Source organism: Crocodylus porosus, unplaced genomic scaffold (genome assembly GCF_001723895.1).
Source record: "Crocodylus porosus isolate Cpor-Errol unplaced genomic scaffold, CroPor_comp1, whole genome shotgun sequence".
Classification (NCBI taxonomy): domain Eukaryota; kingdom Metazoa; phylum Chordata; order Crocodylia; family Crocodylidae; genus Crocodylus; species Crocodylus porosus.
This window is the reverse complement of record NW_017728907.1, coordinates 10,636,521-10,660,780: the sequence shown is the minus strand read 5'-3', so window position 1 is coordinate 10,660,780 and position 24,260 is coordinate 10,636,521. Positions and strand designations below refer to the sequence as shown.

Genomic DNA, 24,260 nt, shown 5'->3' with positions numbered 1-24,260 from the left:
GGTTGTTGCATTTCTTAACTTTAATTGCTGTCTTTTTCAAGTGTTCATGGTCACTCAATGTCCTATCTAGCATCACAACCAGGTAGACAGGTTGTGCTTCATGCCGCAGCCTCTGATCATTCAGGTAGATGTTCAGCTCCTGGGCAGCACTGGCATTGTGTAGGTGGAAAACACTGGAAATTATCTTACTGACATTTGGTTGGAGGTGCCAAGTCTTGCAGTAGTCAGCTAGCTTTGCGACATCACTATTCAGAATACGTTCTAGCTCAGAGAAAGTCCGGGCCTGGAATCCATAGCAGATGTCATCAGCACAGATGAATTTCCATGACTGGGTTTGTGGCAGGTCATTGGTGCAGAGGTTGTACAAGGTCAGAGTAAGCACAGATTCTTGAGGCTTGCTATCTCAGTGCCAGCACCCCCAACCTTTTACTGGCTCCAATTCTCAGCTATGCTGCTTTACAGGGCTTTGGCAATGTAGAGGGACTGTACAGCCAACAGAAAGGCCCTCTGAGAATATGGGCACAAAGGTTCTTCAGCGGTCCTCTGCTTAGGGAATGGACCTTGGTTGTGGCCAGAAGGCACCATCCTGTTCTTTCCTTCTTGGAATCCATCAGCTGAGCACAGGGTGTGAATGGGAATGGGAATAGCTGACACTCATTTGTAGTCATTCGACACCCAAATGACATTCATTTACTCCTTCCTGGTAAAAGGAACAACCTCTTATCAGCAATATTTCCCCTGGGAACGTTTTCCCACCATATACTTGGGTGACACTCCCTATAACAGCAACATACGAGCAATATAGCATCTGGGGACTGGCGTGTTGCTGCTAACGAGTGTCAACTGTAACCTAGCAGCAACAGTTCAGACTGCTTTGTGAGGTTTGGCATCCAAATATTTTTCCGATATTCCAAGCCATGCCACTTTTCCTGTTGCAGGGCCTAGAAGAGATCATAGTTCCTATTTCAGAGACTAAAGGATGAAGCTAAAAATCTCTCTGCTTCCCAGCTCTCAGCCTCCACCTGAACCACAGTTACATATGCAGAGAATGAGTACCTGCTGAACACTCACAGTGTCTGTGAGAAAGTCCAGCTTGTGCTGCCTCCCCTGTAAAGCGCTATTTAGCTACACACCTCCTTCTTCAAGGGGCTCAGGCCCACACTGATGGAGACATTCTTCCTTGAGCAAGGAGCATGCTGGATTGCTGGACCAGAATTCCTAGAGCTCAGAGGCAGAACTAATAACAGCCCCTCTCAGCTTTCCTCTTGTACTTGTGCCCCATAGTAAGTCCCAGCCACATCCTATTAGGTTACTTAGTCATTCAGCTTTCATGGATGAGGTTGGGATGGCTTTACCCCATACACTGGGCTCTGGACCATCCACTGATCATGTGCTTCTGCAGAGGCTGACTTGGGTGAAGCCTTTCAAAGAAATCTATCTCAGTCTGCCTGATTTTGCTCCTGCCAAATCCTGTTCACAGCAGTGAGGCTAAACCAGAGATACAATCGAATGAAGCTGACGATTTGTGTTTGCACATCAGTCCTGTGATAAGCTTCTGAACAAGGTGCTTGGCTGAGGCTTCAAATGGCCCTGGATGTGCTTATTAAAGTGATTCCCCATTTCATAGATCACTTCTCCCAAAGCTGGTATTCATCAGAGGGTCTTCACATATGTAGGGCTAGCTGTGTGTCCAGCTCATTTTCTCACTGCTGTGATGCCCCAGCTCATAGTCCCTGGTCAATCAGGAAAGGATGCTGCAGGGCTGATTATGAGGGCTGAGGGCTTGATTCAAAAGATGAGGGACCTAGAGAAAAGGTGAGGTTGGTGAGAGATGAGTGATGGAGGAACTTTTTGGTGGTAGGGGAATTTGCTGGAGTGGGGCCAAGGTATGGCCAGGGTAGTGGCCATCCCCTAACCCTGAGGTAACCACTTCACCCTACCATCTGATTATTAAAAGGGAATTCAGTGAGTCTTGCTTGTCCAGTTGTTGGGTTTACACCAAATTCAACAGGGTCCTGATCATTAACATCTAGATGAGTCCCAGACATTTCAGAGCTGATTGGGTATTATCTTCTAAAATGAACATGTTACAGACACAAAGCAGTAGACATGCCAGTGAGTCAAGTGTGAGACTGTATGTTCTTCAGCCTCCATTTCTTAGAAAAAGCATATGGCTAAGAACTGGAGCTACTCAAAGGTCCTGGGAGAGACCTGTGGACCAGTATGGACAGCCATCAGCACAGAGGAGTGCGTGGAAAGCCTGGGGCTGGAAAAGCAAGGGTGCTAAGGGTTCAGATTTAGGGATGCTGGCAAAGCTGTGAGTGTGCAGCCTAGGACTGGAATTTCAGAACAGCTGTGGGTCAGGATTGAAGTTAACAGTAAGGAGAGAGAGGAAACACAAGGAGAAAAACCAGCCTGATAAAAAACAAAATAAACACTGAAACACTTGGTTTCCCTTCCATACACAGAGAGAAAGAAGTGGGTTAATAAAAAGCCAGATCCCTAGACTTCTTCCTGCTGAAAGTACTCGGATTGGGGAGCTGAGCCAGTTTCATTTCTTCATGCAGCAAACTGCTAGAGCCACCTGGTTCACATGACATTGTGGTACTAATCTGAGGGAGAAAAAGAAAAAGAAAGGCCCAAGCCAAAGGCATGACTTGTCTAGACTGAGCTATGATGACAGGGTTGCAGGAGGTTTGGAAGACAGGATTGCAAGGGCTCGGGTGGGGCCTTTTTTCTAGATTAGTTGGTGATTACACTGTGCCTCAGACACAATCCCAGTGTCAGTCAGTATAAACATCCCTGATACCCCATATAACCAACACCCCTGCTAGCAGAAAGCACCGTCGCACCAGAACTGCACCATGGCTGGAATTTATAGAAGCAGCATTTTTTTTTCCCCAGCAGCAGCACTGCAGATAGAGGCAATGACATTATCGTCAGTTCTGGCAGCACCTCATCTGTCAGTTTTCACTGAGTTACTATAAATCCTCTGTGGCCCAAGGTTTCCCAGCCAGGACAGGAGCAGAGCAAGGGCAGCTTCCAGGCTCTGGCTGTAAAACTTGTCCAAGCAACAATAAATCAAAGGGCTACAGTGGCTGACTGAAAGTTGCTCATTGCTGGTCAGTCACATTTGGCATTGCTTTGACTGACGTGGGATCTATCTGATCCCAGTGAAGAGCTGGACAGGGAGAGGACAGGGTCCAGAAGCTACAGGGGTGCTCCCATTGTATAAAAAGACGGCTATTGCCAACAGGAAACTGAGTATTGATCATGTAGCCATGGTTACAGTGAGGGTGGGCTGGGAACTAGAGGAGAGCAGTCCAGTCCGTTATAGGAAATTCAGTACTCTGTTGCTAAGTTGCTTTCATCAGCCACTGCTGAGGCCAAGATAGCGACTTGATAAATACACTTGGGGACTCCCTTCCAAAATCTCTATCTGTAGCCCTGCCTGGGTTGCATGCAAGAAGGGTTGAACTTATGGCTGCAAATTATGATCAAGCTTTGTCAGCGAACTCTTTGTGGCGTGAGTTCAGGGATGGGGCATCTAGAGCAGGCAGCCAGGAGTCAAACGGGATGGCCACTGTCAGAGCTGGGCTGGGGGTCACCGAGCTAAAATAAATTTGGGCTCTTGTTCAGAATTAAGGGGCACCAGCAGAGCCAGATAGGAGAGGGCTGCAAGTTGGGATTGAGGGACATCTTCAATAATGTATGCATAGCAGCCCAGAGCTGAAATACTATATGGGTCTGAGAATCATATTTGAGGGACTTTGAAAGAACTGTGCATGGGGGACTTTTGATGTGGAATATTGGAGGGGGACGGGTCTGAATTGAATAATATTAGCAAAGTTTTATGTGTATTGCTGGCCTTGAACAGCAAGAGGGTCTGTGAGCTACAATTAAGGGGTATCAGTATGAGTTGATTAGTAGGACAGTACCATCAGTGGGGTTGAGGTGAAAAAGGAGCTGGAGAAAGAAAGCAGCAAGAATAAAATGGAGAAAGAAACCACAAGCATGAGTCTCAAAGGGAAATGCTCTGGCTGTAATCCAAAAATGTTTAGCAACTCAGATAGCAAACTAGCTCAGTATGCCTGGCTACCCATTTCCCTTCCAGATGCCAGCTTGCTATTGCCATGCCCTGGGTGTCACAAGCTGCTCTGACTCTGTGGTGAACAACTACTTTCTGCAATAGTCTAGTAAGAGTTTTGCCATACTGAGGACAGACCAAGTGCCTTCATGTACCAATAGGCTCTTCCTGGTTATAGCACTAATGGAACTGGGGATATGCTCTGGCTGTGGGTTTCCTTTCACAAAGGCTGTCACTCCTCAAAACCAAGTTGTGAAAAGCAAATTCAGAACACCCTGATCCTCTGTGGATTTGTAGTCCCTTGCATCACTAGTGCAAAGTGAGCTGTGCAAAAAAATGAGCTGTGGTAGAGATCATACTTGAATTGGAGATAAGTGCAGAAGTTAACAATGCCTCTGCAAAGAATGGGGGGGTTCTCAAAAGAGCCTTTCCCATTTTCACTGATGAGCTCTGTCACGGACCCGAGAGCTGATGGCATGAGATGAGCTACGACTGCAACAAGACACGGCAGTAACCAGGATTATATGGATTTCCACCTTCCTTTTCTCCCCATGAACTCCCCTTTTGGATATCTCAGAGTAAAGGCCTGATCTGAATGGCATTATCCTGATCTCAGGGATTTCCTATCCTACACATAATCAGCCCTATGCTGATTATATGTAGGATATAACCTGCCCTGTGCTGGGCAAGATGCTTCCCACAAGCCTCATTGACGCATTCATTCAGTTTAGTAATTGCTTAATAAAATACTAAGTAAATGTGTAGTAACTACAGTTACTGCTCAGTAGCACTGACAAATGCCATTTTAGTGATGCTACTGCACAGTAGCTTGATAATACTGTGCAGTAGCATATTAGCACTGTCCATGCGGTGATGAGCTACTGTGCAGTGTTATTAGGCTATTGTGCATTAAGTGTCTTGTGTAGACACAGCCACAGAGAAGCTGAGACTTGACCCTGATGGGTCCTATGATCTCAAATACATCCAGTTTTCCTGTGGCAGCAGAAAAAAAAATGGGCTCAAACCTATCTGTGGTTGTATCCCAGGTCAGACTTCTGCACTGTTGCCCTTACTTCAGTTAGCTCTGCCTGGAGCCATGGCTGAGAGCTGAACTGTAGAAAGGAATGGCAGGATTTGGTTTATCTGATCAGGTTTGCTCACTTTTGGAACTAACCTTGCTCATCAGTAGCTTATAGTGTGTGCATCCATATGTCCATCTGTCCTAGCTGCTCTCCACTGGATGAAGAGTTAGAGGGTGTACATCAGGGGTGGGCAAAAAGCGGCCCAGGGGCCAGATGTGGCCCACCAGGCCATTCTGTCTGGCCTGCAGGGCTCCTAAAAAACTTAGAAAATTAATATTAATCTGCCCTGGGCTGCCTGTCATTCAGCCCTCGAAGGCTTGCTGAAACTCAGGAAATGGCCCTCTGCCCAAAATAATTGCCCGCCCCGGTGTACATATTCCAGTCCAATATTGAATTCTTAACAAGGAGGCATCATTCACTTGATTTGTTAAAGCTTCCACTCTTGGGAACAATAACGCACGACTGTCAAATCCACTCGCTCAGCTTGGCCTCTTCCCCATCAGCATGATGAATGGAGAGCTGATCCCAAATAATAGCTTCTGTAAAAGCACTTCTTCAGAAAGGTTCACCAGTCCCATTAAGAATTTCTCTTTGAGGTGAGATGCACATTATTTAGGTTCTACTTATTCACTGTTTATAACTTGCAAATGTGTGCTTAATAGATGTTTCATAAAATGATTAATTGATCATTAAAGACTTCAGCAGGTCCATGGATTCCTGGAAATATTCTGCAATACCCATATGTTGAGCCCATAATGGGCTTACAACATCTTTCAACCTTTTATTAGCCCACTTATTAATGGCTTTACTCTAGGGTGTGGCCTTCACTTCTGCAAGCCAAGCAAGTGCCCATTCACCACAAACAGCTATAGCAGGTTATTAGTATATTTATTACAACAGTGCCTGCAGCCTTCCACTGACTCCCCCACTGTTCCAGGTGCTGTACACTACAGTCATGTCATAAGAGACAGTCCCTGCCCTAAGGGGCTCCTAACCCAGAGACACAACTGCAAGGGGTAGGGGAGAGGCACAGAGAGGTGAGAAGATTCTGCCTCATATTGGCAGAATTAGAAGCCAGCTTCACAAGTCCAGGCCTAGTGTCCTTGATATGGAGTGGCACTGCAAACATTTCCTACCTCCCATCCCAAACAGTTATGCTGGTTCTGTCTGTGTCGGTGATGTGTGCCACGATGTGCCACCACATGATTTGTGAATGCAGTAACCAGCACTGCTGCTGAGGGAGAGCAGGTACCTGGAACGGGCTTGTGGGGGGGATCTGTACATGGGTGACTACAATGCCCCAAAGTTCCCTCAGATGCAGCACAGAGGGGCTTGGTGCACAACTGTGTTCAGATCTGGTGGTGAACGTGAATTCATCTCTTGTTCTTTGTTCAGCTCATTTCTCTTTCCTACAGCTGAATGACCAGGCTCTTCATGGAGGATAGGTAGATCAAGGACTATTAAATACAACAACCAGAGATGTAGCCTACTGGGAGTGACAGGGAGGGTGCCCTGTTTCTAATACATTTCCTCTAAAGTATCTGCTACTTGCCATGGTCAGAGGCAAGATACTGACTAGATGACCTTTCATCTGTCCTAGCATAGCAGTCCTTGTGTTCCTGTGTTATATTAACTGGGCTTTTGATAACTGCCCCCACTTCAGGGTGGTTCCCTTATTTCCTTCCTAGCAAACTGCAAACCCTTGCACAGCAAACCTTCTCCACCAGATGTGGGAATGGGCACAAGCCCATTCCCATAAAGGAGGGAGAGTGCTGTTTGTAAATGGGACTCAACTCTTGTTGTTTTTTGTGTGATGGAATAGATTCATACAGTAAGGGACAGAGGTGTTTGATATTCTTGTTGGTAAGGGTTATAAATAATTGTAGGCCCCTACAGAACAGAATAGCCTTCAGAACTGACCTGGAAATTCTTGTTCACCCATGGTGAAGCCTCAGAGGAATCCCGTGGGCTCAGCACCCCTGCTTATTCCCAGGAGTTTGTCCTGCTGCGTGCCATCTCCTGTTCCTATAACTGGTAACTGGGGAGGGGGGGGGTAACACTTCTCTTGGTGTTTGAAGTGTTAGCTGAGTTCAAACAAGAGGCAGAAGAAAAGCTCCTGTCATGCTAAAAGCCCTAGGACAGAGCCTACATGCTGTTTCCAATGCCACATCCTATGTAACACTTTGAATGATCCCCCTCCTTACTATTCCACACCACCACCCTGGCAAAGAGAGAGCCTGTCACTAGAACTACTTTGCCCAAGATCTGGCTTGTCTGTGCATTTCCAGGTTCTGGTAAGCACCTACCTAGGGTCTTGCACTATAACCCAAGCAAGCTGATGGGAGTGCTTCCCTGATCTTTCCCACCATCCCTTTCTCTACTTAGCCAAGTGGTCACATGATTCACAAACATTGGAATTTCTAAGAAGGGAAGATTTATTAGGATTGTTATTATCATAGGACTTCTCCCACTTGTTTTCCCATGATTTAAGTCCTTTCCCCTTTAACAGCAAAATGAAAATACAAAAAAGGAAGGTTTCTCCTTTTTTCCATGTTTTTTATTTCCTAACCCCATTTTTCTAGTGCGGAAAAAAGTAAATGGGGGGGGAGGGAGGATCAGGGAACAGGGCAGGGGGCAAAGGGTGGAACAAATCCTGAAAAAATCCCGAACTGAAAGTAAATGTTAGAACTCTTTGTTGTTCCAATATTGATCCCAAGTCAAAACTAGAGGGAAAAAATATTTTCCAAACAGCTCAAAGCCAAACAAAGTGAAAACTTTCATTTTGATTCACTGAGCAGTTTTCTGTGGGAAACCAACGTTTTTCAACTGCAATTTAAATGAGCATTTTTCAGCTGAATTTTTTAAACAGGCAAATTCTTGTTTTTCTATCCAGTTCTGCATGTGGGACTCCCAGACTCCTGAACTAACCACACCAAACTGAAGTACAGATACAAGCTGACATTTAAAATATACCTCTCCAATGAAAAATTGTCCTGTTTCACTTTGCAAAAGGTCTAGCCTGCATAAGGTCCTGGTTTTGCATAGGTCTGTATCCCTTAAAAACAATGTGAACATTATCATTTATTTCACAGGAACAGGGAGACATTTTCAAAGGAACCTAATAGAGTGAGGCAGCATTTCAACATCAAACACCCAAATAGTAGAAGCAGTACAATCCTCCCCCACCCCTGGCAGGGAGACAATTATAGCGTCATAAGGGCACTTTGTAGTTATTCCCTTTACTGACATGCTAGTCCAAAATCTATGTGTATGATAGGCCCTTGCTCTTTTTCTGAAGAGATTACAGGTAATTCAGAGATATCAGTCAATAGGGCTATTTTAAGCCGTGACCATCAACATGGCCTTCTCTTGCACATTCCTTTAGCTTTCAAACTGGTTACCTTTGTGATCATACCATTAACAAAAAAGCTGTACAATGAAGAGGCCGAGGCACTGCTGTGCTCTAATCAAAGGGCTCTGAGCACTGAACAAGTCACATACCTCCCAAATCAGAAGGCATGGTCCCTTCTCCTCTCTTTCCCAGCCTACAGCATCAGAGAAGAGGCCTGATTCTCTGACTGGTTTTTACCATATCCCACCAGGGAGCACAGCTTCCCTACTGACTGCATTGCCCTTATTTGTCAGCAGGGTGCATCCCCTCTGCTTCCCCATCCTTCCAGGCTTTGCCCCTTATGCTGCCTTCAGACACACTTGGCCAGCTAAGCTGAATCCAGTATTGATTAGGAAATTTATGGAACACACTTAGTTTTCCCAATATAATTAATTCTGCTATTTGCATAAGTTATTAGCACTAGAACAACTTGTTCTGTAACCTGTTGATTGAATTTCATACTTGACTAGTCATATATTTACAGAGGTTTAAGTATTGCGCAAATACCTGGGCTATGCTAGAGCTCCCAGGGGACCTGTAAACTACCTGTGTATATAATCTACTATGACACCGTTCCCCAAAGGCTTGTGTTAGCCAAGCACTGTTTCCAATAAAAAACTATTGATTTATTTTGCTGGACTGTGATCCTTTAATTTCTTTCCCTAGCAACATTCAGAGGAGCTGCAAGAATTTTTTGGAAAGCAAAAATTTTGTGAATATTTATGGAAATACATATTTGGCCTAGATGTTCTCTTTTAGGGCATTCTGAAAACATTTGTGTCTTATTTATATCAGAGAAAACAAACACTTCTGAATGAAGCACTGTCAAACACAATCTTTCAAAAAATCACAAGTCAGGTGTCCTCCTCTTCCCCAACCAAAACTAAATACATGAGATTCACCTGATTTTAACACTAGATTTAAAAAGAAATTCTTGGGGTTTTTTAAATTTCATTCTAGATGTTGGCTGTTTAGGATTGCAGTTAGGTCAAGTTTTCAGACTTTGCAACAAAAATGTCCTTGTAGAGGCTACTTTATTGCAAAATTCCAGTTGATATTCTCTTTAAGCAACCTGGCTGCAGGAGTTGGGGTTTTAGAAGAAACAGATCCAAAATAAAATTGTCAGCACAAGGAATTTTGAAAACGCTCATAGATAGTTTACAAAATGAAGAAGAAAATCTTTTGATTCTTAATGTTGAAATCAACCAAAGAGGATGTGTGCATGAAATCATGGGACCTGCTTCACCAATCACAAGGCTAAAGTGTTCTCATCTAACTTGCAAGGTGAAGAGTTGAAACTAATGAACCAATCTTCATAAAACTTCGGAAGTTATTTGTGAACAATTCACAAATGGAATGGAGGACTACATCCATCAGACAAACTGTTTGTTGTAAACTGTTCACACAACTCTGGCAGTGATGAAGTTCTTTGCTGGTATTTTTAATATCCTGAATAAACCTTGTACAACAGGCTGAATTCTAATCCAGAGGCAGGTTGGAAATTTCTGCATGACTTGCATAGGTGTGATTCATTGTTTCTTAGTTTGAACACGTGAGTAAGACATCGACTTGGTCATATGATTTTTAGAAAATGACTTAGGGCTGGTCGAGTTCATTTTGTTACGGATATTGTTTGATGAAGTAAATCTCTACATGAGTGGCCATCCAAGTGTTCAGGCTGCTTTAAATTGAATTCTCTTCATTGGGTTAGCAGTAATGTGTGTGTGTCTTATCTCATTCTACAGCACTAGGCAAACATGCTTTTCATTTGTATGTGCACTAACTTACCCCTAATTGCTATCAAGACCTGCAGAGAGACCAACAATTTGCCTTTTAGGTCTTTCGGGGGTCTCCTGCAATTTGGTTTCCAGCTTTTCATGATTTTTGTAGCTTTGCCCAATTTGATCTTCCTGAGGGGAAATGGAATAACTGCAAATAATGAGAAAATGGTACTCCTGAAGCTTTCATTATTGAAACACCTCAGAGTCTGAAATCTGAACTTTAAGATCTGTTCCTGTTCATCTCTAGCGACAGTCTTGTAGAAGCTAGGGACAAAATCTAAGTGGTAGGGATTAGAGCTGAGTGGAGGATGGAAATTCTGTTTCCTGAGTGATTTTAAGATTTCAGGATTTAGCTGTTCCAAAATCAGACAGACCACCACATTCTGAAATCTTGGGGAAAGAAAAATTTAAAAAACAAAAACCCAAACAAAGAAAAAAACAACTCACTACTGATTAAATGAAGATTTTACTTGAGAAAAAAATGTTTTCTTTCAATTTCAAGGTTTCAAGATTTTGCCAACCAGCTCTGCCAGGGTTACCAGGAAGGATAGTTCTTTAGAAGACAATTCTTGTCTTCATTATATACTAGCATGGCTCTGACTCTTAAATCACTTATGGTATATCCACACTATGTACCTGAGCCTCAAGTGTGCCTCACACTCTTGGAGTAGCTTCATAGCTGAACTTCATAGACATCAGGACTGGAAGGTACCTCAGAACATCATCGAGTCCAGCCCCCTGCCCCAGGGGCAGGAAGTCAGCTGGGGTCATAGGATCCCAGCAAGATAAACATCCAGTTGTCTTTTGAAGGCATTCAGAGTAGGTGCTTGAACCACCTTCAGCGGCATTCGATTCCAAACTGTGGGGGCTCAGACAGTAGAGAAATTCTTCCTTATGTCCAGCCTCAAATGGTCTTGCAGGAGTTTGTGACCGTTCGACCTCGTCATCCCTTGGGGCGCTCTGGTGAACAAACGTTCCCCCAGATCCTGGTGGTCACCCCTGATAAACTTATAGGTGGCCATCAGATCACCCCTGAGCCTACGCTTTTCCAGGCTAAAGAGTCCCATGGCTCTCAGCCTGTCATTGTAAGATCTGTTTTCCTGACCTCTGATCATGTGTGTGGCTCTCCTCTGGACTCTCTCAAGCTTCTCCACATCCTTTTTGAATTGTGGAGCCCAAAACTGGACGCAGTACTCCAGCTGTGGCCTCACCAAGGCCGAGTACAAGGGGAGAATGACATCCCGGGATTTGCTCGAGAAGCATCTATGGATGTAAGCCAGCGTTTTGGTCGCTTTACTAGCCGCAGCATCACATTGCAGGCTCATGTTCATCTTGTGGTCAATCACCTTGTCATCCCTTGGGGCGGTCTGGTGAACAGATGTTCCCCCAGATCCTGGTAAGCACCCCTGATGAACTTGTATGTGGCCACCAGATCACCCCAGAGCCTGAGTTTTTCCAGGCTGAAGAGTCCCATAGCTCTCAGACTCTCTTCATAAGGTCTGCTTTCCTGACCTCTGCTTTCCTCTCCTCTGGACTCTCTCAAGCTTCTCCACATCGTTTTTGAACTGTGGAGCCCAAAACCGGACGCAGTACTCCAGCTGCGGCCTCAACAAGGCCGAGTACACATTTTAGACTTGATGCATGTGAATGGACATGGGTGGTAGGGAATGCTTAGTTCAGCCCTCCCTGGGAATACTGGAGGCGTGGTACAGACATCGTATGGCTGGAGCCATTTTCTAGACTTAGAGCTCAGGAGAGAATCTCCAGGATGACATTGATTTATGCCTCTGTCTGCACCAACACACAGGGCTGCCCAGGTGCCCTGTGGCTGCAGCTGGTACACTGAGGCACGCAGAGAGGCTTTGTGGCTCCCTAGCATAGTTGTCTCTTGTGCCACAGCTTAGTCATTTGACACATACTAAGTGACTGATGCTTCCCCTCAACCTCCCCTGGCTAATCCTACATATCTTTTTATCACCCAGTAGAATGGTCTTACTCAAATGACCAATCTTCTCCCCTTGGGCTTCAATGAGCAAACTGCAGCAGAGCAAACACTTCTAACCATTACCCTAGGTGCAACACTGCAGCAGCTTGTAAGTAGACTTGTCTTCCATCCCTCACCATTTGGCATGTACCCACTAGGGCCACAGCATGGACAATATGAAAATCAAAGAATGTCTGTGCCGTGTCACTGATTCCTCCTGGGGGAACCCTTCCAGGGGGAGATAGTTCTGCTGTGAATCATAATTTGGGGGTATCTCATTGCCCCTGACCCCCAAAGCAATTTTTCTTTAGAGCGAGCTTTGGAAATCTCATCTGCTTATTCCCCACCTCAAGTCCCAGACAGAGGCAGCAGTAACTGGATGGCACCTAGTACTAAAGAAGGGAGGAAGAATGCGAAGCATGTGATTTACAAGCAGAATTGTTTCTAAATAAAACTGTGCTGTGAAGTTTTCTACAAGGCATCCACAGCCCTTTAAATAATTGTTGTCTTTTGAAAGAAGAAATACTTAAAGGAAAAAAAAACCCATTTCCTCTTGAAACACCTAATTTATCTGGAATTATCCATCTTTAGCTATAAATCCCCTCTAAAACCTGGCATGAGTTTAAAAAGCAGTTACAGCAATGACTATATATTTTTATCTGAAAGCTCAAGAAAGAACAAATCACAGCACTAAAGGCAGCTAGGAGCAGCCAGCACAGTACTCAGAGTGATGAGTGCAATACTGAGTGTTGACTGCAGACTTGGGGGCTCTGTGAATAGTTTTGAATACTGCCCTTGAGTCTTGCAGGGTAGCTTCACTTACTGTTGCTCGTTGACCCTTCCATCCATTTTGCACAAGATTTCAGACAGTTCCAGCTTGTGAAACATTTGCAAATATTGAAATGCCCTTCTGAGCAATAATGCTATGAAAAAGACCCTCCCCAGAATATAGAACAAGTGCTGAGCTAAACTCCAGCAGACCACAGACCAAACTCTAGTTCAGTGTTACACATCTAGGTGTTATTTATACATCCAAATGTAACTCCATACTAAATACACACAAAGAGATAACTGAGCTTCTCAGCAACTTGATCTAACCATCAAGCCACGAGGTAGATATTTCCGAGCAAGTCCTCCATCCTACCTCTTAAAGCTGGCCTTCTGGGCAGCCATGAGGGGAAGATCAGTGCGACAAGGAAGTAGAAATATTCCTCAGTGAGATGACCACTGTCCAAATAAAGAGGGGGCACTGTCTAGCCCCCAGTAGCTTTTACTGAACCTGCAGTTAACAGTAATTGGATGAAACGGAGAGACCATCAACACAGTGGTTACTCCAATGAGACACATGAGCTGAAGCCAAGACCCAAATCTACTCTCTCCACCCTTCTAGGGAATCATCTTCCTGATATGTTGTGAGCTCAGCTACACACTCTGGCCACTGCTGTTTTGAACTAACAGTCATTTATTATTATAACTCTCTAGAATCATATCCAGGGTGGATCTCAAAAGTTGCATCAGTAGATGTATGCAGATCGTATACCTGCTCTGCCTCTGACTGGACCCAGCCCAGTCCTGTGGAGGGAGAGGAACCAAGAATGCCTCTGGCTCCTCATGGCAGACAGCAGGGAGTCCCCAGAGCTGCAAGACTGCCACAAGCAAGCTCAACTTGCAGTGCTGAACATGACCGCTTCGGCCTTAAAGAGACAATACAAAGAAAACAGAATAAGACACAACACCCCTTCCCCCTAGACAGAATAGCCAACCAACCATTCAGGAGGACTCCACTTCTGCTGTGGTTTTCCCATAGAACCAGACTCAGTGAGGGGTTCAGCAGATGACAGTCCTATCAGCTTATCTGGAGACTCAACAGCAACGCTTCCTTCTGATGGTGATGGCAGAGGGTTTGCATTGGTGGAAACAGGGAGGCACTTCTCCAATGAATCCATGTCTGTTGGTGGTGGACTGGTGCTTGGAGATCGCTCAGGTGAAGGGTTATCAGTAGCAGAACATCCACGCTGCTGGTCCATGTGACATCTCCAAACTTGTCTGTCATCAGTCTGGACTGTATATGATACAGGTCCTGTAGCACTTACAATTTTAGACTGAACCCACTGTGGGCCTGTCCTGTAGCTCTGAGCAAACACAGTGTCTTGTGAAATGAAAAGATGTAAGGTACCAGGGGCCAATGCAAAGTCCAACTCCTTTTCTTTCCTAAACTGCCTGTCTCTTGCAAGGTCTGGGTTAACACGGTCAAGGCATGTCTTGATATGACAACCCATAAGCAGCTCTGATGGGCTGGACCCTGTTGTAGGGCAAGGAATTACATGTTGAGCAAACAGAAATCTGGCCAGCCTGGTAGGTCAGTCTCCTACAACAGTTCTTTAAAGTGAATCTTTTGTAGTCTGCTCCATATGCTCAGCTTGCCCGTTGGCCTGTGGCCTGCAAGGAGCAATGGTAATAGTTTGAATGAGGTTGTGGCTGGCAAAATCGTGGAACTCTGCTGAGGTGAATGCACTGCCATTATCAGAAACGATAGTGTCAGGCACCCCATGGGTTGCAAACAGCTGATGGAGAGCTGTTATATGGCAGTTGATGCAAGAGTTGAGACAGTGATCACTTCAAGCCATTTTGAGTATGAGTCAACAACAATTAAGAAGTTCTTACCTTGAAAAGGGCCAGCAAAATTAATGTGGGTGCATGACCAGGGTTCATTTGTCATTTTCCAAGGGAATACTGGTGCCTTCAGTGGATTATAACGGGTTGCTTGACAAATGCTGTACTCCCTCACAACCCTTTCTGTCATTGTCCTTACCTGGCCACCATACATAACTTCTAGCCAGCGCTTCCATCCTCACAACGCCTGGGTGTGCTGTGTGCAGTGTTGTCAGTATGATTTGGTGTCCTGCTTCTGGAATTACGATATGATTTCCCCACAAGAGGCAACCCTCGCAGGCAGACAGCTCATGCTGATGGGATGAAAATGGCTTGAATTCCTCAGCCAATTTGTCTGCAGGCCAGCCCCTCCACACCCAGCTGAGGACACAGGCAAGGATAGGGTCTTTTGCAGTTATCCCTCCTATCTGATCAGCTTGAAGAGGGGCTACTGGCATGGATTCCAACATAAGGACTTCCACTGGTGAAGGAGTAGCACAATCAGGTATTTGTAGTGGTAGGCGGCTCAAAGCAGCAGCATTTGCAATCATTTTCCCAGGTTTGTACACGAGTGTATAGTCATATGCATTTAGTATGATGTTCCAGGGTTGCATATGGGGAGACAAAATGGGAGGAGTTGGTTTGTCCATAGTAAAAATTCCAATAAGGGGTTTGTGGTCTGTTCGGATTTCGAATTTGCGGCCACAAACATAATTGTGAAAACTTTTAACTCCTGCAATGATTGCCAATGCTTCTTTGTCAATCTGTGCATAGTTCCTTTTGGATGAAGTTATTTTTCTTGAGTAAAAAGCCATGCCATCAGACAACGTGTGCCTGAGGACAGCACCACCACCAAACAGCGAGGCACTACAAGTAATGGACAGTGGCTTCTGTTCATCATAGTGAACAAGGACAGAGTCTGATGTCAGCAACTTCTTGATGCCCTGGAAGGCTTCGTTGTGCTGTCAAGTCCACTTCCATTGAGCTCCTTTATCCTGTAAACAATGAAGTGGCTCTGCTATGGCAGCTTTGTCTCTCAAGAAGATGTGATAAAAATCGAGAGGTACTAAGAAGGCTTGAACATCCTGTCTGCATTTAGGTATAGGGGCATCGTGTATTGCTTTGACCTTGTCTTCAACTGAGTGAATGCCAGAAGCAACAATATGATATCCCAGAAAGTTGATACTGGAAACTCCCAGTTGACATTTCTCTCTTGTTACTCTGATACCTGCTTTATCAAATCTCTGTAAAACTTCTCTGAGTCTCTCAGTGAGTTTCTCTCTAGACAGCCCCATGATCAATACATCAAAGTACGGAACAACCCCGGGAATTCCCCCTAACATTTTCTCCATGAACCGCTGGAAAATTCCTGGTGCCACAGAAATTCCAAACAGGATGCGCTTGACACAGAACGCTCCCTGGTGTGCAGTTATTGTTTGGGCCTCAGCAGCCTATTCATCCACTATCTATTGCTGGTAGGCTTGAGCGAGGTCTAGTTTGGGAAAAACCTTCCCTTCTGCAAGAACAGACAGTAACTGGTTAATGGCAGGCACTGGGTGCAGATCCTGCTTAAGTGCTTTATTAACAGTGCACTTGTATTCCCCAGATGCGAACACTGCCATCAGGTTTTAAAACAGGAACAACTGGTGTGGCCCAGCTTGTATATACAATTGGCTCAAGGACCCCTTGTGCCATAAGGCGATTTAATTCTGCATCAATTTTCGGCCGCAGTGCGAAAGGTATGTTCCAAGCCTTCATAAAGATAGGGGCTATCACAGGATTCATTTGGAACGTCACAGGAGGACCAGAGTAAATTCCTAATTCCTCAGAGAATACCTGGGGAAACTGCCTTGCAAGCCTTTCCAGACTTTCTGTGCAGAGACTATGTGCACCTTGAATACTGATTCCCAATGACAAGAATCAGTTTCTACCCAGAAGACTTTTGCAGGAGCCCTTGGTGACAATGAGGGGTAGATGCTGTCTAACAGATCTATACTGGACATCGACACTGCAACTACCCAAAGTTTCCACACTGTCCATTGTAGTCATGCAGATGACACTCAGGTTTCAATAACTTGGGGACAGGGTGCTGAAACAACTGGAAGAATGTGTTTTCATCTATGAGGGATACTCCCAAACTCAAGTCCACTTCTTTCCATTTATTACTACAGTTGCAGTCATCTCAGAACCTTGCGTTTCAACACCAACATTTTAAATCAAATATAGTTTTTGTACCTCATGTTCTGGGGAGGACCTTAATCTGTGAGTGGTTTGGGAATGAATACATTTGCCCAAGTCTTTTTGTCTCCTGGGACTGGCCTTCCAGCGGCAAATCCTCCGTGTGTCCCTTCTTGCAGGCACAATGCTCCACATTCCTAAACCTGCACTCCCTTTGTCTGTGTTGGCCACCATAACTCAAACATGTCTGTGGATTAATTGGCTTATGTAGTGCTGTTGGTAAAGGTATAATCCACTGAATTTGCTGGTGATGTTCTGGTTCTTGATCTTTTTGGAGTAAGTGGACATCGCAGGAGAAAGCCTGGTGAATTTCTCTCATGTTACTGGACGCTGCTTCAGCTGCCAAGGCTTTTTCTTGTGCAACAGCCAAGGCCAAATTTGGTTCAGAGAGCAGGCAATGTTGGATTGCTTCATCTTAAACCTCACAGATAAGACAGTCACAAAGCAAGCCATCCAGGAGATCACCAAACTCACAAAATTCGCAAAGGCAACAGAGCTCAGCCAGCTCATCTGCTATGCCTTCATTGGCCTTTTGGTCCCATTTAAAAAAATGAAATCTCTGCAGGGTAACAGATGGCCTGGGGCAAAAATGTGTCTTTAGCAGGGCAATTAGTCCAGCATAAGTCTTAGTGTTTGGTAAGGCAGGTGCTGTGAGGGGGTGAACAATGGCAAATGTTTGGGCACCACAGACTGTCAGGAGGATCGCGCACTTCTGTGCTAGGTTTTCCACTTCGTTGGCTTCCAGGTAACAGGATAGCCTCTCAGCATAAAAGAGTCCCAAGAAGCCAGCTGGCTCACATCAAATGCTTCTATGTGCCCCAATGTAGCCATTTTAACTAACATGAGCTGTAATAGAGAGAAAAGAAGAAAAAAAAAACTTCCCTCTGATCACAAAACACAGCCTGGTCTCAGAATGTCGTCCCACAATCTAGGGGGCTCTTTTCAGCAAAGGATCCCATCCTCATCGCCAGATGAGATGTTGGGAGTTCAGCAACACACTCTGGACACTGCTGTGTTGAACCAACAGTCATTTATTATTATAACTCTCTGGAATCATACTGGGGGGATCTTAACAGTTGCATCAGTAGATGTATGCAGATCTTATACCTGCTCTGTCTCTAACTCGACCCAGCCCAGTCCTGTGGAGGGAGAGGATCCAAAAAAGCCCCTGGCTCCCCACAGCAGAGAGCATGGAGTTCCCAGAGCTGCAAAACTTCCACAAGCAACTGAACCTGCAGTGCTGAACGTGAGGGCTTTGGTTTTAAAGGGGCAGTGCAAGGAAACACAATAAAACACAATACTTCCCCACTGACCAACAAGGACTGAAATCATGTGAAATCTTTGCATCTTCACACAGGCCCTGAGCTAAAAGACTTTCTCTAACAAAACAGGATTATTAACCTACATACATAGTAAGCTGTCATTATTAACAGCAGACCACTTACAACACTGGGTGGGTATGGGTTATGTGCCCCTGGGCCTCTATATAGTAGTAGATGTGGTAGCAGCAGAGACCCTCAATACCATCCCCACCTGGATGCTGTCAACAAGGGCCTTAGAGAAGGAAGGCCCAGTTGCCCAGAACACCAGGGCTCCCACATTCGCCATCATGCATGGGATAAATGGGGCTGTAATTTGCCAAAGGGAAAAGGATAGTAATGATGCCCCCCGAAGCAGCTGGATGCTGTAACCTGGTTTTAGATGTCCCTGCCCTCAAATACAGATCCAAACAGACACTGGGGGGACTGTCAAATGCCGGAGCTGCTTTGCACATCCGTGTTTGTGGTTGCAGCTCAGGGCACTTCTGCATCCCTCAAACCCCCGATCCAATCTCAGACAAATGAAATAGTGCTCTGGTCTCAGCAAGTGGGTATTATACCTTCAAAACATCAGCAGGCCTGACAGGCAAATATGTCAGCTCAAGCAGCATTACTTCCATGTAAACTCAGACAAAAAATAAACATCAGAGTCTCAACAGAGAGGTGGCTGCAGCAGCATCCGTTGCATTGACCTGCTCGGATTCTCAGTAAGCTGCGGACCTCTACAGGAGTGGCAGAAATGTGAGGCTAATAGCAGCCTGCAATATAGACACCACAGACCTCTGGCAAGGTGGCCATTTGCTAAGGGTACTGTTCAACCCTAAACCCATGGTTTCATCTACTGCAGAAAATGGAGAAAGAGGGTACTACCAGGGAAAGGTAGGGTAGGTTTTGGTTCTGCAATTTTTTGGAGTGGCAAATTCACTGATGTGTGTGACTGGAACAGGTTTTTTCCCTATTAAACCTTCCTTGCAGGATCCCATAGGTCTCTCTTTCTCTCTCATCTCCACATGAGAAAGCTTGTTAAATCATGAAGTAGAAGTCTTTTCTACCAGTTAGACAAATAACCTGGGCTACTGTGATCCTAAAGATGTCATCTCCAAACAAAAAGCTATCACCATGCTCACTTGTAATCACGAAAGATGCTACTTCACTCTGTTTAAGAAAATGGTCATCATCTTGAAGCCATCAGAGACTGACTATCATCCAAAAAGATTTCATTCCTGCTTCTAAGGGGGTATAAAATAAATTAGATAGGCACAACTTACATCAGAACAATGAAGAGCAGCACAGGTAATTCACTCATAAAAGATATTAACAAAGAGTTAACTCCCAGGACTCAGTGCCGTTCCTATTTGGGTACTGAAGTATTCTCATGCATCTGTAGTCAGATGTAGTCTTTAACCAGTCTAGTTCCTGGAGTGGTGTGAAATACTGCTAAAAATTGAAACCCTTTTGTTCTCCCAATCATTTGGTCAAAACTCAGATTGCTGAAAGGAATGTTCCCCTTCCTAAGGTTCAATTTATTAGATGGCTGTGAAACACTAATTGGCAAACAGCTTTGGTCACTCTGAAACTGTATTTTTCAGCAAATGTATTATGCAATGAGGAAAGGAGTCTCCTAATTTTCCAGTTGAAGCCCTAACTGGTATATTTTTTCTGATCTGGGAACTACTTTCATCAAAGTACACAAATCTCCTGGGAAAGCACTTGTCTCTAACCCCTGCCTTTACCTGATATCCTTACACTACAACCAGCAAGAGTTATTTTACTTTTACAAGTGAGAGAAAGAATGCTCCACAGTCTTGCAATTTCTATTCCTCACCCCTTTGATTTGTCTTTTCTAAAGTGTCAATGCAGTAAGGACAGAAAAGAGTTAGACATCTCCCTGAGCAAAGAGAGATCTACACAAATCGGATCAGAGAGGCTTGCTTAATATTTGCATGTATTTAAGTTGTGAGTGAATGGAGTTCTCTTGCAAGAGGGACATGCACTTGACTTCCCTTACCCAACACCAGTATTGGTGTACATGTTTCTAAGGCTGAGGGACATCAAGAAATGCAACCTTGTGCTCCTATACCTGGCAAGCCCTTCCTTACTTTGTGTTCTCCTTCATCTCTTTCAGATCCCAGTCTGTGAGGCAGCACTGAAGGACTTAAAACTTGGACTCAAGAAAAGCAAACACTATTTGTCATGGATATTATAAACAAGAGTTCTGCCAGAGCAAGAGTGAAGGTGAATTTCAGTGAGAAGAGGTACTGGGAGGCCACAAGACCGTGATTCCTGATGACTTTGGGCCATTCAGGAAAAGATGGGCACCCTTTATCAAGCTGTTTCTCCCTTGTTACCCCCCTGACTTGTTCCTAGCATTACAAATCTGATTTGCTTGCTTGATAATTAAACTGATTTCCAGGGATCTGCATGAGAATTACAGGCTTGTTTCCAGAAAGCACATTAGAGACACTGAATTGCTGCTCATGAGCTATAGAGAGAGCATTCTTTCCCCTCTTACTGAGAACAATGAAAAACCTGAATAGAGAAATCAGATTTCTTAAAGAGGCCTACATTTTTTAAACCTGGCAGAGTCTTTGAGGAGAGTGATAGGAAATGCACTGGACTATCTGACCGAGGCTCCAGGGGACAGAACTGTGTTGGCTAAATAGCAGAGCTGGCTATATTTAAGATTGTAGGTCAGCTTTTATGAAGGCTGATGTGGAAGATACAGTGGAATTCTCTGCTGCTACTGTTGCCTGACGCTGGAAGGCAGAGGTTGTTTAGGGATCTGTTCCTTCAGCCTTTTGGGACATTTGATATTGAAGAGTGGGTTGACGTGCCTGGTGGCCTTGGTGCTTTGCTGATCACCACTGACCCTCTTCACCCAACCAGCAGGATTTCTCTCCTAAGGCAGCCTCGTGCTTGAAGCAATACAAGGGGGCAAAGAAGCAGTAGACCAGCTCATCTCACCATGGTGCTCCCACCGCCTGACAAGCGCCATGTGTGTCTGACCACCATTGTCATCATGACCAGCATGGCCTTCATGGACGCCTACCTGGTGGAGCAGAACCAAGGCCCTCGGAAGATTGGTGTCTGCATCATTGTTCTGGTGGGAGACATTTGCTTCCTCATTGTGCTACGCTATGTGGCAGTATGGGTGGGGGCTGAGGTGAAGACAGCTAAGCGGGGCTATGCCATGATCCTATGGTTCCTCTACATCTTTGTGCTGGAGATTAAGCTGTACTTCATATTTCAGAATTACAAAGCAGACAAAAAGAACTTGGAGACGGTAGCCAGAAAGGCCCTCACTTTGCTTCTGTCCATATGTGTGCCAGGGCTCTACCTGGTGCTGGTGGCCTTGGACAGCATGGAGTACATACGAACCTTCAGGAAAAAGGAGGATCTACGGGGACGACTGTTCTGGGTGGCCCTCGACCTGCTGGATATATTAGACATTCAGGCCAACCTGTGGGAACCACACAAGACTGGGCTGCCAATCTGGGCAGAAGGGCTCATGTTCTTCTACTGCTACATTCTGCTCCTGATCCTGCCTTGTGTCTCTCTCAGTGAAATTAGCATGCAAGGGGAGCACATAGCTCCACAGAAAATGATGCTCTACCCTGTCCTTAGCCTGGTCACCATCAATATTGTCACTATATTCATCCGGGCCATTAACATGGTCTTGTTCCAAGACAGCAGGGTCTCCACTATCTTTATTGGCAAGAACATCATTGCCATAGCCACTAAGGCATGCACTTTCTTAGAATATAAGAAACAGGTGAAAGAGTTCCCACAAAATGCCATTGCTCTGGAGCTCCAGCAGAACTCTCTCTCTCACAATCAGACTATCCACAGTACACAGGGCATTCCTCATGAGCCGTCACCTACCAGGGAGATTCTGGATACATGACAAGTCACCCCTGGACATCAGCATTTACTCAGATTGCCCTGGGGGTGGAGGGAGGTGGGATGTTGCTCTCTTACTGCATGGGGTGGGTGTGAAGGACAAGTCCCAGCAGGGAGAGCTCTTCCAGGCACAAAACCCCTACCATGTTTTAATCAAACCGTGGAGTGTCCCCTAGACCTCTTCATCTCAGGTATAACCCTAGGAGTCCTCCAGACAAACCAAATGAACTTGCAAAGGACCTGAACCAGCTATGTCCCCAGTTTTCCTTCTACCCACTTCTCCCTGCCCAGACAAGTTCCCTGATGCTGAGATTTCTGTCTCTCTCCCTTCCTTAAGAACCTCACTTTTGCTCCAAGTCTGGAATGAAGATTTTTCTTACCAGAGTCCTTTTTATGGAGTGGGGATAGGGGAGGGGTATTTGAACCAGTAAATCCTGTGATCGTAGGTGTCTTTTTTTCAAATTGTTGTGTTTACAGTTTCCTATTTATAACGTCACCTGGGAGTTCCAACCTGGGTTTTTGGGGGGTTTTGGTAGGGGGCATGGTTTATTTTAGTTGGCAATCTCCTGGAAACAGCTCCTTTGACTCTTCTTTCCAGTAGCAACTATACAAAGAGCAGCATCCAACACTATAAATATATCTCGCCTTGTGCTATTCTGCTAAGGTTGCCGGTTGGAAAGGAAGCAGGGGGGTATCCATCTCTGCCAGTGCACTAAACCAACTCTGCTAGGAGCAATATTTGACAAGCTAATGTTAATCTAATGCTGGTGTTTTATGTATCTCATTCACTTCAAACAACTCAGCACAATATTTCTATTTTTAGAAGGGTCTTTCTCTCTCCCCCTCTTTCTTTCTCTTTCTGGTGGTACAAACATTCCTGACTAGAACGTATGATGCAGGGCAGTGCAGCTGCTCTGGTGAAACCAGCCAGCAACAACACAAGGGGAAGCCAATGCCACGGAAAGCTAATAATAATGATGATAACGATGATGCATTTTGCTCCAGCATCAGTGTTTATAAAGAGGGCTGCTTTCCACAGCTACTATATTTTTTAAAATAAAATATTTCCAAAAAATTGCAGAAAGCTCTACTTGTGCCAGGTGGTGGCAGGAGGGCTGGGACTCAGCACCATATACAAATCTCCTTCCCTTTGGGTATGTGCATGGTGTGGAGGGCTCACATGGGTCCCTGGGGTGGGAGCAGCTGAACCATAATAAAATCCCAATGAGAACAAATGGGCTTCACAAGTTTGTCTCTCTTTCATGGAGCAGGTAGAGTAAATAATTCATCTCACGTCCCGTCTCACTTAGTTTCTTCTAAAGCCAAAGCAGCCTGTCATTACCACCTTCTCCAGACCACATGTAGGTGGTAGGGACTACTGCCGTAAAAAAATGCCATGCCCAATCATTCTAATTCCACATACACCAACTTCTAAAACAATGACATGTTGATGCTTTTTACTGTGTGACCGGTGCTGCTTTTGGGCTCTCGGGCTGGGCAGACTCGTGAGAGATGCTACATGATACTTTTTAAGAATCCTTGTGGGCAGAGTAGGAGTGACTAGGTAGAGTATATATTCACAGTAACACTCCAAAACACTGTCTATTGTGGTATAGCCAGGTCCCCTGTCCCCTTCTTCCTACAGAGCATGTTTCTGGCCTACGTGGTCCCCATAGGCTGCTCATGGTGCTGCTTAGAGCTATTAAAAATGTTTTTGGCAGAAGAGTCTTCTGTCAGAAATCAACCTTTTTTCAGCACTGAAATGTTTTGTGGGGGGTGCTTCAGTTGCAAGGAAATTTTCAGTTGAAAAAAATCAAATTCAAATG

General features: G+C 45.0%; 1 protein-coding gene across 1 annotated transcript in view; it reads left to right on the top strand.

The window, feature by feature from the left end:
* The window catches only part of LOC109307076 (transmembrane protein 121), a 139,004-nt gene extending 115,332 nt beyond the window's left edge, over nt 1-23,672 (top strand). Inside the window, exon 2 of the mRNA XM_019530731.1 lies at nt 20,660-23,672. Coding sequence (XP_019386276.1) covers nt 21,500-22,438 — 939 coding nt within the window. The 5' untranslated portion in view covers nt 20,660-21,499 and the 3' untranslated portion in view covers nt 22,439-23,672. The remainder of the gene's footprint in view (nt 1-20,659) is intronic.
* Nucleotides 23,673-24,260: the final 588 nt, after the last annotated feature.